At 39.2% G+C, this 12,630-nt stretch overlaps 1 protein-coding gene across 1 annotated transcript in view; it reads right to left on the bottom strand.

The window, feature by feature from the left end:
* ZZEF1 (zinc finger ZZ-type and EF-hand domain containing 1) overlaps positions 1-12,630 on the bottom strand; it is a 64,515-nt gene that overhangs the window by 17,824 nt on the left and 34,061 nt on the right. Inside the window, exons 30-42 of the mRNA XM_074160423.1 lie at positions 12,274-12,438; positions 10,887-11,006; positions 9,846-10,007; positions 9,038-9,167; positions 8,635-8,773; positions 8,253-8,418; positions 7,422-7,684; positions 6,235-6,407; positions 5,520-5,667; positions 4,793-4,932; positions 4,073-4,350; positions 2,852-3,026; positions 2,175-2,307 (exon numbers count right to left, since the gene is read on the bottom strand). Of these exons, the coding sequence (XP_074016524.1) occupies positions 2,175-2,307; positions 2,852-3,026; positions 4,073-4,350; positions 4,793-4,932; positions 5,520-5,667; positions 6,235-6,407; positions 7,422-7,684; positions 8,253-8,418; positions 8,635-8,773; positions 9,038-9,167; positions 9,846-10,007; positions 10,887-11,006; positions 12,274-12,438 (2,192 nt within the window). The remainder of the gene's footprint in view (positions 1-2,174; positions 2,308-2,851; positions 3,027-4,072; positions 4,351-4,792; positions 4,933-5,519; positions 5,668-6,234; positions 6,408-7,421; positions 7,685-8,252; positions 8,419-8,634; positions 8,774-9,037; positions 9,168-9,845; positions 10,008-10,886; positions 11,007-12,273; positions 12,439-12,630) is intronic.

The following is a 12,630-nucleotide window of genomic DNA, read 5'->3' as shown; positions in this document are numbered from 1 at the left end:
AATATTTCATTTTTCAGTGCAAGTTAAAAAAATCCTAGGTGACTTCCGGCAACAGCTGATTGCCTGCATATATTTGCACATAAACAGTACAGCATACAAAGCAGCACATGCTGTATTTTACAATTAAAATGGAGAAAATTCTGACCTGCGCTTAATATGATGAAATAAATCTTGCTGGTCTTACCGTTTAAAAAGTCAACAGTAAAAAAACCAACAAAAAGCGCTTCTATATTCAAATCTTCACTTTCAAAAAGCAGCTTAGTCTGTTGATTTTTCCAACTGTCTTTTAAACAACTTCAATCATCAAATCTTAGGACAACCTTTGCTTTATTAACTTCACAATATTAAGTCACGTATGACAAAGCTGAAAGCCCTAGCTCCTAGAAATCCAACTGATTTGTTGTACATTAAATGTTTAACTTGAGTAACTTTTAAACAAGGTGGAATACAGAAAGAAAATTCTCTCTGGTACAGAATCAGAATCAGAATCGTAGTGGTTGGAAGGGACCTCAGAGATCATCGAGTCCAACCAACAGTAAAAAAAAAAACAAACAAAAAAAACCCACCACAAACAAAACCACCACCCACCACCTGAACACACAACAGCAACAACCAAACCAAAAACCATCACCCACCCACACAGCACCCCACCACAAACCAGTAATCTTGGACACTAGAGCATGCCCTGAAGAACCATGTCTACACGTTTCTTAAATACCTCCAGGGATGGTGACTCCACCACCTCCCTGGGCAGCCCATTCCAATGCCTGATAACCCTTTCAGTAAAGAAATGTTTCCTAATATCCAACCTGAACTTCCCCTGGCGCAACTTGAAGCCATTACCCCTTGTCCTATCATCTGTGACTTGGGAGAAGAGACCGACCCCCGTCTCTCTACAGCCTCCTTTCAGGTACTTGTACAGAACAATAAGGTCTCCCCTCAGTCTCCTCTTCCCCAGACTGAACAACCCCAGCTCCCTCAGCCTCTCCTCGTAAGACTTGTGCTCCAGACCCCTCACCAGCTTCGTTGCCCTTCTCTGGACCCGCTCCAGCACCTCAATGTCCCTCTTGTGGTAGGGGGCCCAAAACTGGACACAGTACTCGAGGTGGGGTCTCACCAGTGCCGAGTACAGGGGGACGATCACCTCTTGGTCCCTACTTGCCACACTGTTCTTGATACAGGCCAGGATGCTGTTGGCCTTCTTAGCCACCTGGGCACACTGCCGGCTCATGTTCAGCCGACAGTCGACCAACACCCCCAGGTCCTTTATGAATGAATGGGACCCAGGAGGCAGCATCTGTTGCTGGGGTTTTGTTGTTGTTTTCTGATGGGTTTTGTTTCTGGGGTTTTTTGGTGCCTTTAGACACCATAATAACCAACACATTCTACCGATATGCCCTAGAATGGATTGTCCTAAAATTTCCTGGAGTGAAATACACTATTTCATGCTGTATAATGCTTTTTAATTTTTGTCTCAAATTTTAGGAGTATCCAAACTGTTCTGAAAAGTTCTTCCAGACAGAAGGAAAGCAGAGAAGATGAGACTCCTGACTAAAGAAGATAGGCCTGTCCTTATGGCATGCTTTTTTACAGGACCAGGAAAAAACAGCCACCACAGCATCATTTCAGAAGCAATCAATCGATAATGGGTACGTTTGTGTTTGTTCTTGGTCTTCATTTGCTCGTTGGTAGCATATCTTGCTCCCAGTGGAAACAGAGTATTTTTGGAGCAACAAAATGGACTATCCCCAGACTGTTCAGGCTCCGAGTCCCCTTCCTTTATACAGCAGCACTTCAGTACACAGAGGCAGCATGTACATTTTTTAGATTTGCAATTGTTTTAAAACATCAAGCACGTGTTCGCAAAGGATAAGACACAAGCAGTAAGCAAATCTCAAAACAGAAACAACTGCTTAATCAAAAGCCCGTTTCTGAGATCTCTCAGTTAATAAAATGGTCTCAACAGTTTCGTAAATCCTTTTCTGAATAAAAATAAATGTCAGAGTTTTAAAAAGAAAACCTAAAAGCAGAAAATCAGGTGACTTACTAATAATGGAATTCAAACTCTGCAGACCTGTACAAAGTGGTCTAGTCATAATATGCTTTTGGGTATCCCTAAGAAACCGTAAGGAAATAGTCTGCGATTCTTTGATAAAATAAAAATGTCACAGAACCTGTTTTTCTCTTTCGGGTTTTGATGTCTACAACAACTGCCCTGTTTTTCTCAGTGAAATGCTTCAGGATGATCACATTATGAGGCTCATTAGCATTGTCCATGTACACAGACCGAGTCCCCATACACAGCACCTGAAATTGCAGCAAAAGTTTCAGTTATCATTCGGAATACTTATTTGTAAATACAGAGTCATCTTCTACATTGGGTACATTTGCTTATACTTGGTATCGTATTTTTTAGCCAAACAATCTGCTCGCTGCCAGGGATTTGCCAATCTTTAGAAAAATGGCAGTTCCCTTGTATAAAAAACCCAAATGCCTACAACAACCAAATTAATTCTACAAAGGCAACGTATCAGAGTTAATGACTATCGCGAGTGAGACTGGATTGTTTTGCTTGCATAAAAAGCCCTTTTTGATATCCAAACATGCTAAGCTGGTTTTCTGGTGATGGTTACAAGCGGCACTCAGAGAAATGCAAGGCAACACCAGCTACAGTATTCCTCATTAGATAAACATTAATTGTGCGCAAGTGGAAAGATGTGAACTCTGACACACACCGCGTTTTGACTGTTTATAATGGATGTCCCCAATTGATGAAATCCGTAGTATTTAGAAGTAGAAACCTATAAGTTCTAACCAATTTAGTTTCCTGTAGTATCGACAGGCCACTTACCTCAGGAAACCCAACCAGCACCAATAAAGTGAAGATATTGGTGTGCTTTAGCTGGAAGGGCAGCTGCTTAATGCAATGGTCAGTGAAAGCAGCGATCACATTATGCCACTGCGCAGAAGAGTTCAAAGATCGAAGAATATCTGCCATGGAGCTTGCCCAGTCCAGACCTACACGACTGGAAAGCAAGAGCAGGCTGAATTAGGAGGGCTGACTACAGACTCACCTGAAACTATTTTTCCTCAAGACAGCGTATCACTGTTACTCTGTCACAGCTACGGCTTTCATATTATGTAAATGTTTTTCCAAATATTTGAAGCTTTCACGTCAGCTGACATATGAATTCTGTTTTGTTTTCCATCACTAGAGCATAAACACTACTCTGTTTTCTTAACAGATTTACAGTCACAAATCAAAGTGTGCCTGAACATTGTCACCTTTAATTCCCAATTTTAGTTTAGAGCTCAGAAGTTTTTCTTTGCACAAAACCAAGTGGTTTATTTCCCACGTACGTCACTACTTGCTCTCTCTCTGTGAGCTACACATATAATCTGACACAGACTTCCTTGCTCTAAAGTTAGTCTTTGCTCTAAAGTTTAGTCTTTCTGCCTTTAAATTTAACACGCTTTTCTATTTGCTTTACGAATAGACCCTCCCTCTAAAACATAGCTACAAGGAAAAATAACACTGTCATGTTTAACAAGCGTGATATTAACGTTAGAATGCTTGAAAGCTTTCTCAAGATCTTCAATATGGAACATCTGCCCTGCCCATCCTGGCTGTTCCCAGGGCAATTTTATTAGAGAAGAATCTCTCTCTCTAATACTCTTACACAAAAGGGCCAGATCCAGAACTCGGCCCTGGTGACAGTTACCACATGACGCGCTCTCCTCCTTGGTAACTTGAGGGAGAGAATTAATGTCATACAGAAACCATAGGACTGTAGTTTGGTTTTTCTCAAAGTTTCAAAACCTTACTTCTTCCACCATAACATGCTACGTGGGTAAGCACGGAAAATTAACTTACTCTTCAACAGAGCCTTCTTTTGGAAGGAAATTAAGAGATTCTCACGGCAACAAGAGCTGCAGATGCTAAGCCCTTTCCATGATCAGGGTACAGGTTTAATCAACTCTCTATTAAAAAGCCTCTATGCCTGAGGCACACATGAAAGACAATTAGTATTAGTCATCAGAGAGCAAGTAATAGGTTTAAAGTAAAAAGCACCTGTCTAAACACACAGCTCCCAGACTGAACAGAAGATGAGTTGTCTTCCAGCCTTCTGGCACTGCAGACGCATCTCCGGCAGCAAACAGATTGTGTTTGGTTGAAAGGACTTTAGCCACGGCAGCGTCCACCTCTGCAGGCATCAGTCTCAGGATTAACTGGCCCAGAAGGCCCAATGTTAAATGGTAAGTTTCATTTAGGTGGCCAGCGTTTGAGATTACAACCTGAAACATCAGTGGAAGTATTTGCTCCAGGTTGATCAAAGACATTGTGGAGCCCTACGGAAAAAGAAAAGTCTCCGTCAGGCAGGGAAAGAAAACAAGACTTTTAGTCAAAGTCATAGCACATACAAAAATCTTCTGTTCTAATGTTCTTTCAAATGGAACAAAAGGAAATGAGAAACTAGCTTCCTACTTCTATGGTTGACCTGTTAAGATGACCTGACGAGTAAATTTAAGCTCATGGTTTAAACTTTGCAGATGTTGAAGAGTTAAGACAGACTGCTTTACAGATAAATTAAAATTCTCTTCCCTCTCCCCCCATGCAAGAACGAGCTCTTACATTCCTTAGTAATGTGAAATGTCTTAAGACATTCTGATTCGCATTTTATAACATGTAAGGAACAAGAGCCCGTCTCCCACATTTAATTCGCTATGAATTTTATTCATGTTATTTGTGATATCTAGAAAACTACACAGGTTGAAAGTAAAAAGAACTGACTGATTTGAAAGGTGGTAACATTGCTGCCAGCAATCCTAGAATCCTCTTCTGAGAGCATTCAGCAAACACTTGTTCCTGGCTTGGTATTAAAACCTTCTCTGCTTGCTTCTGGGCCGAATCCTCCAAGAGGCAGTCATCTGCTTTTATATTAAAACAAAAGAAGAGAATCCCCAAAATGACATTAAAAACAATTAAAAAAAAAAAAAAAGTGATAGCTTAATTTTTATAATTACAATCTAAGGATAAAAACCCTTTTTAAAAAATGTTATTAGAATTTGAAAAGCAAGTCTTTATAAAACTGTATAAAAGACAGTAAAGAGATTTACACCATCTATTCAAAACCATAAAGGACAGTTCTAGGGACAGATCCATTTTACTATCATAATTCTAACAATACCAGTCTTTAACAGAGTAAGACACTTAACTTCTGGTTCCAAGTATGTAAGAATTCGGAAGTATAGTGTTAGACCAACAGGAATTATAATCTCTATACATGGATATGTATCGGTGGAATTCTACTCCTGTTTCCAAACTCCTTTAAACTGATCACAAGGTAGCAGTTGTTCAAAGCTGTGTGCTTGGCAGATTTTTACAGAAGAGACAGCTCACTCGCATTAAAGACATTTGCAAATACACAAAAAATGGTTTAGGAACAAAAACTGCAGCTGTTTGCTTTGCATCTGAATGGGTATTTCAGTGACAGGGAAAATGAGAAATAATCTTTTACCTGTTGGAGAAACATTATCATCCACAGACATGTCTGACTCTTGTCTCAAAACAGCTTTCTTTGCAAAGACAGCTTTGCTTTCACTTCCTTGTTTTCCTACTTTATCTTCTGCAGGAGACTGGATTTCACTGTGAGTACCTCCTTTCCCCTAAAAATAAAGCAAAGATTAAAACAAAATTTAATACCTGCAGAAACAGCCATGGAAAAAAGCCGCCAGTCATCTGCATTTAAGAAACATTTTTCCTTGAATATCCAAATCTTTTATTCTTTAAGAATTTCTTGATATATACATGTCCTAAGCTTCCATACAGTGAAAATAACATTTTTCTATTTTGCTCAAAGCATAAAGTGTACTATAACTGTTTTATACACTTTGTAAAACTGTAGGAAACTCATTCTCCTACCTAAAAAGAGCTAACAACTAGGGGAAATGACAACCCTCTCACACAGAATGATCTTTGCCCCTTCCCTCCAACGCTTTTGTGAATCAGATGCTGTAAGAACATAAAGTGATGCCTTGTCTTTGATCAGCTGGATCTAATAAAAAACGCACCAACCAACAACTGCTCCCTTGCCCCCCGACTTTTACCTACAAATCAAATCATGACTCTCCATTATTTCAGTTATGTATCCAGAATAGGGTGTTTAAGCTTCTGAAGAAGGCACTAATTGAATCTAATTGATATTGGGGGTTCTGTAAATAAAGGGTACTCACATTGTAACGCATAAAAGAGCCTGTGCTCGGTTTCTCATCTCCTCCCTTCGCTGCTTTATCACCAGTATGACTTTTTGGAGCGCCATCTACGGGAGGACTGACTGGAACAGTGTCATTCTCCGAGAAGGATTCACCTTCTGGTAACATGCAGAGAAGAGCTAAATTTTTCAGGCCTGAAAGCAAGAAAGTTACAAAAGCTATTTAGGTGTTGAGTGGCAAGAGAGGCAAAAACCCAGAACTGAAACGTTGTGAAAGAGAACGGCAAACTTCCTCTCGCACACTTCTTTTGAATATCAACTCCATCAAAAAGATGTTCCCCATCATGTTCACTTAATTATGTAGTTTCGTTAAAAAACAGCAGTGACATTTTCCACCTCACAAAGATACCATCAAGGTAGAAGTCTTAATTAGTTAAAAAAAAGTGTTAGAGATACCTCCCAACAGTATACCTTATGGAAGGTAAATGACATTTGTCTTAGCTTTTAATCTGCTGACCACTTAGGTATCTATACAATAAAACTGTATGTTAAACACAAACAAATTAAATAATGAATATGCACAAGTTTTTGGTGGTGGTGGTGGTGGTATTCCAGCTGTATTGGAACTGCTCAAAAAAACCTACCAGAAAACTTACTTGAACTTGAGTCTAGAATTTTTGTTACATTCAACATAGGTCTCTATTGTATCACTCTTTTCTGTAGTAGGTCTTAGTTCACAGAAACCCTTATTTCCAGGCAAATGGACATCATCCCCAGAAACTTATCTCATACCACACATAAGGTTAAAAAATTCTTGCCAAGAGATGCAGAACAAAAAACATTTTCCACCAAGTTATTTGCTTTCCTTCAAGTCCTTCAGTTGCCAGTAACACGTTAGTAACAGAACACGCAGCTATATTGATTGATCCCTTTACAACATCTAAGATGGAAAAAAAAACAACCTGAGAGTTGCCAAGTTGTCGTCAATATTTATGTAAGCATAAAATTAATTTTCTCAAGCACCCTATTTTCCATGTTCCAGTGACCCTGAACGACACTTGTTCTACATTTGCTTTCAACATAAACAGTTATTCTCAGTGAAGTACACAGTAGCTTCCCCTTTCCTTTGGAAACTTCCAAGTGAGTAATCACAGATTTTTCTGACACTTGCTAGAAACCATTGTTTTGGTGAAGGAGGAGCTGAGTCACCTTTTCCGTGCTGGGCTTTCATCAGGCAGTCTCCGATGAGCTGGATGCACTGATGTTGCAGAACCCTGGCGTGACTGAGGACCTGCGAATCCAGTTTCTCCCCTTCTACTTCCTCCCCGTTTGCCAGATCTGCACTGTAGAGAGTCAAAGCCGCAAACAACAGCCAGGAATAATTGTGGACGTAGGGCTGGATGAGCCTCTGCCGGTCACTGATTCGAATGGTCACCATTGGGTACACTGTGATGCTGTGGGTGGGCAAGTGACTGAAAGAAAAAGGTACATCATTTTGAAATGCAGCCACTTTCTCGCTGACCAACATAGTTAGTAACACACCACACCTTTGCAGGAAACTATGAAAAACCCAACACATTCCAGAGTTTCAAACTGTAGACCTTCAAGTGTGGTGAATCATCAGAGCCTCGCTGGCTTCAGTAGGGCTCATTTAACAGAGCCTGAACTGTCACGGGAGCTCCTGCTCCAGAAATGAAATTTTTTGAGGTCTTTGGTGTCAAGCAGTGAAACCTGTGCTGTCTCACCACAGCGCTTTTCACTTCTATCCTGTCATTCAGGAAAACTCTCCTTCTGCAACTTTCACAGCCATGGCTAGAAAACAATCCCTTCTAAGTTATTTCAGAGGCTGGGGCAGGTTTCCAAACTGCGGAAATTTTTGCTGAACAGGCCCTACATTTGTTGTTTCCCCGAAGGACACCAACTAGATGTTCTGAGGTCAGACACAACCTTGTAGGAAGCATCATGAGAATGACAGACTGTACTTAGTTGCATATTGCTGCTTTTCTCCCAAGTGGGGAAACAAAACCACATACTTAATACCTGTCAGAGTATTTCTTTGCAGAATAGCATCCATAGCAAAGGTCAAAGTCATCACAGACGTTGCAGTTCATTCTCCGACCTATGATAACTCCTTGGCAGTGATCACAGGCATACTCCATGTTAACCATTTCATGGTCATCCTCGTGTCCTTCGGGTTTAACTCCACCTGGAAAGAAATATTTTAAGATTTCCCTGGAAATCATTTTTGATAAAGGATCTTTCTTAATTTCAAGTTCAGATTAGTAGAAGAAAAGCTTAACATTTCTAAAATATCCAGAAGAAAACCCTGTCACTTTATTTATGTATAATTTAGAAGACACTATTTTGCCTTCGAGTATAGGTTTTTGAGTGATTTCTTTCTTTTTTTTTTAATGATTCTTACCAAGAAAACAAGTTTTACACAGATCCATGTCATTGCACTGCAGACAGCGGTAGCGGTGCCATGGTGCAATTTCATCACAGCCATCGCAGGATATGTCCACGTTTAACAGGTCACAGTAACGAGCCACAAACATGTGCATCTGGAGCAATAAACGAACACAATTTATTTGAGTATTATTTTCTAACTTTGAGCAAGCTCTTCTTAGACAGAAAGCAGAACCCTTCCTCTGCCAATAAAGGATGGGGATCCTTTCATCATTTTAGACTTTTGAAGGCCTAGAGGGAGCCAGGGATCCAACTAATGAAAAACAATCAGTTTAAGTCAGATTCCTTTCTCTCCTTTATGCTTTTAAAAGTCTCCTAATTACCCCTTTTGCAGATAAATAAGCAAATCATATGGTCACCTTTCTCTGCTTCTCTGGGTCAGCTTGAGCTATCTTTTCATACCAGGTCTCAAACATTATATCCTGACATTCATCCATCCACTCACAGTTTTGCTTGTAGTCTGCAATTTCATCTTCTTCACTCCACTGACTAAAAGAAAAGCAAACTCAAAATTAAGTTTGAATGGAATCAGGCTCTTCTCTAATATAAGTCGGGATAATTTTATTATCTCTTAAAGATTGAAGTGCTATAACATGCCAATAAAACCAGAATTGTGAGAACCCCAGTTCACTTGGTTAATAAATGATCATATAGACACCTGCTTCTTGCCTCTGTGACAAGTTCTTAAATATATATGGGGAGCATAATGCAAAAATCATAAAAATCCACTTACAAAACCGCTTTTGGTAACCCTGGCATATCAGATGAGAAATTTAAAAGCTTTTTGGCCTTTACACTTGCTCACGTGTAAGAAGTATAATTACTATAAAAATGAAACATGCAGGAGTTTAAGCATCTGATATTTATCAAGACAAGAAACGGCATTATCTACCTCCTGCTACACTGCTAAACAAGTGAAACGTTCCAGCAGTAATCAGGTTAAAGATAAAACGTTAATCGTTTTTGCACTAGTAATGTTGCAAGAATTTCCAAATGGAAAAGCCCTTGGATACTGGCCAAAATTTTGCCATACTTGTTAGGAGTATTTTGCCATACTTGTTAGGAGTATTTTTACTGCTTGTTCCATCACAAAGTTCAGGAGCCTTTCTTGGGAAAAAGGGTATCAATAGTTAGTACCGTGTAAAAGTCACACTTTTCCTTACTCACCAAATGACGCTGTCATGAATACTTATGTTTTCCTGCGATGTACTCATAAGAAGATGTGGCAGCTGAATCTCAACGAAGAAGGAAAGATCGCTTGGCTCCCAGCTCATATCCAAAAGGTGCAGGAGAGTTGTCTGCACACATGATAAGGCAGGAAGCAACGATCTAAACAAAACACAAGACGAAAAAATATGAGTGCTCCAACCAAAAGCTGAAATTGCGTATTTGGGGATTCAGAGGGGGGGGAAAAAAAAAAAAAAAAAAAAAAAAATCACTGTACACCAATTTCCAGGCCTTACTCTGTATTAAATTAATTATGTAGCAGAAACTCAGGGCTACTAATGAGTAAACTTACATAAATTTAGCAAGAAGCATAAACCAAAGCAATTTGAAATAAAGATGGTGTATTTCAAGGATTCAGTTGAGACAGAGCTTACGCTATTGCCCGAGCACTAGCAAGAAGGTCTGTCTCTGCAGTACAACGTTTTTTTTGATATTTGCAGGAACTTGTTCTCTTTGAAATCTTTGCCACGTTCAGTTGAAACTAGACAAAGGACTTGGAAGTTATTGGAAGGGAAACGGACATTATAGTCACAGAATTCTCATTTCTTTAGGACACCTGGCTATAAATCCCAACAATTCTAACCAGGATGCTACCAAAACCTGAGCTTTAACATTAAAGCATGGTTGCAGGATTGTGATATTTATGGTGGCTTTACTCTTGCCAGAGTATTCCAGAATAAATTTGCTATTTCTAGTATTTTACTGTTAAGCTTCAGAAACACATCGCAGAATAACTACAAAATGCCATAATAAGTAAAAGTTTTAATGTTCACAAATTTATTGTGCTTTCCTGCATAGTATTAATAAAAAGGTCACTTGGCATTTTTGATCACAAGATCCTTACTTAGTTCTGTAAATAATGCAAAGTATAGTCAAACTTAGTTAAGATGTTAAGCAATAAATACCAAGTGACAAGGGAAGAGGTGAGGAAGGACAGAAAAAAAAAGATCTCACATGAATAATGCAAGTAATGTACTGTACCTGTCATTAATAGCACTAAATCCCTTCACAGAATTTACCAGGAACAAAACAAGCTGATAGTAGGACTCTCGAATCTCTTTGTGTAGCTCGGCACCACAGCCTTCCAAGTTCCCAAAGTAGCTAGAAATTAAAGACTCAGTTTAGTAGTCTAGAATTCACTGCTACGTTTTAGGTAGCCTGTTTTGTGCAAATTTTACAAACAGACCGTCTTTTAAACACTCCCCACAAGTGGGAAGGATGTTAGTTTGGTTTAAAATGCAGTCTGCCCCTTTTGAAGTAAAATAAAAGAATCCTGTACCAGGAATCAGAAGTTAAGAAATAAACCAGGCAAAGAGAATATTCTCACGGCACTAACAAAAGAGTATTCCTTCAAATGAAAAAGGTGCTTTACAAAAATCTAATTGAGATCCCAAAGAAAATCAGTGCACTGCAAGATGAGAATAAAAAGCTCTTGACAAGTGAGAAACCAATTGACACATTTCAGGCAGTGCTGGCCAGAGAGACATGAGAGAAATCAGACTCAAATTCATGAATGAGAACAGCACAGTATCATAGAATGTTGAGATTGTGCTTTCTAGTTGTACATAAAATTTGAAAAATCTGCCAAATTATCTATCCTCACTTAAAACAATTGCCCATGCCTATAATCTATGTGATCTTTTGTGTGTGTGTAGGTGCATGCCCATGCCCCACAACTGGCAGACAGCACTGCAGACCGTAGCTGGCATCTCCGTCACTTTAGCCTCTGGCACACGAGGGGAATGTATCACCCCACAATAAAATGTGTCTTGTCCAGGTATCACGTCCAAAGTTATGAAAATTCGTGAACAAGCAAATGTTTGACTAACAAGATACAACACACACCATTCTTGGAAGTTAGTTCTTCTGCCAAATAGGTATTACCTTGACTTATGAAGTAAGTTCACAAAAATCATATAGATTCAGTGCTATGTAAGTAATTACAAGTTAAATGGGTCAGATCACTGCAACTTTACTGGACGAGAAAGAAACCAATCTAGAAGTAGACAGGAACTTACATTAAAGCAATAACTGAAGACTTGACAATCTTTTTGAGTTTTTTTTCATCTGGCTGGAACTGTAAAGTTGTTTCTGGGTATCCGCACTGTGATTCAACCACATGATACCCACTGGCATGAACTGCTGTACAGCTAAGCCCCACTTGAAAATAATTATTAATTTATATATTTTTTTAAATGAACCACAGAAGATATGCACAGTAGCCTAAAAACTAATCCTCAGGTCATATTTTTATTATCCACATGGATAATGGAAACTTTCTACTGTTTTCAATATACTTGACTGGGAGAACACAAGGACTAAGACATATTAAATCACATGGCTGAGATTTGTCTAAATAACTACTTACTTTGTAAAATCTTTCTGACAGGCTAGAAGTTCTAAGAGAAAAAGTACACACGGCGGATGAAAACAGTGTGGCTGCCCGAGCGAGTCTAGGCACTGGCGAATTGTCTTCAGCACTTCCATAATACTCTGCCCTTGGGATTTTCTCAAAGCAAGAACCTTTAAAACACTAAGAAGAGCAATAAACATCTATGAGGACTTCAAAACATCGTGCTTAAAATCACCCAAGTAAATCACAATTCAAGAAGTACTTGACTAGTTAAACGAGAGTTTGGTATCTAAGTTTTCAGTTGTATTTCACTGCAGTTGGAGTGAGTGATAAAGCTTCAACCAGAACCCAGGACTTCCGGCACCAGTCCAA

Source organism: Numenius arquata, chromosome 18 (genome assembly GCF_964106895.1).
Source record: "Numenius arquata chromosome 18, bNumArq3.hap1.1, whole genome shotgun sequence".
NCBI lineage: Eukaryota > Metazoa > Chordata > Aves > Charadriiformes > Scolopacidae > Numenius > Numenius arquata.
Note: the sequence above shows the minus strand (reverse complement) of the source record. Positions and strands in the feature narration are given on the sequence as shown.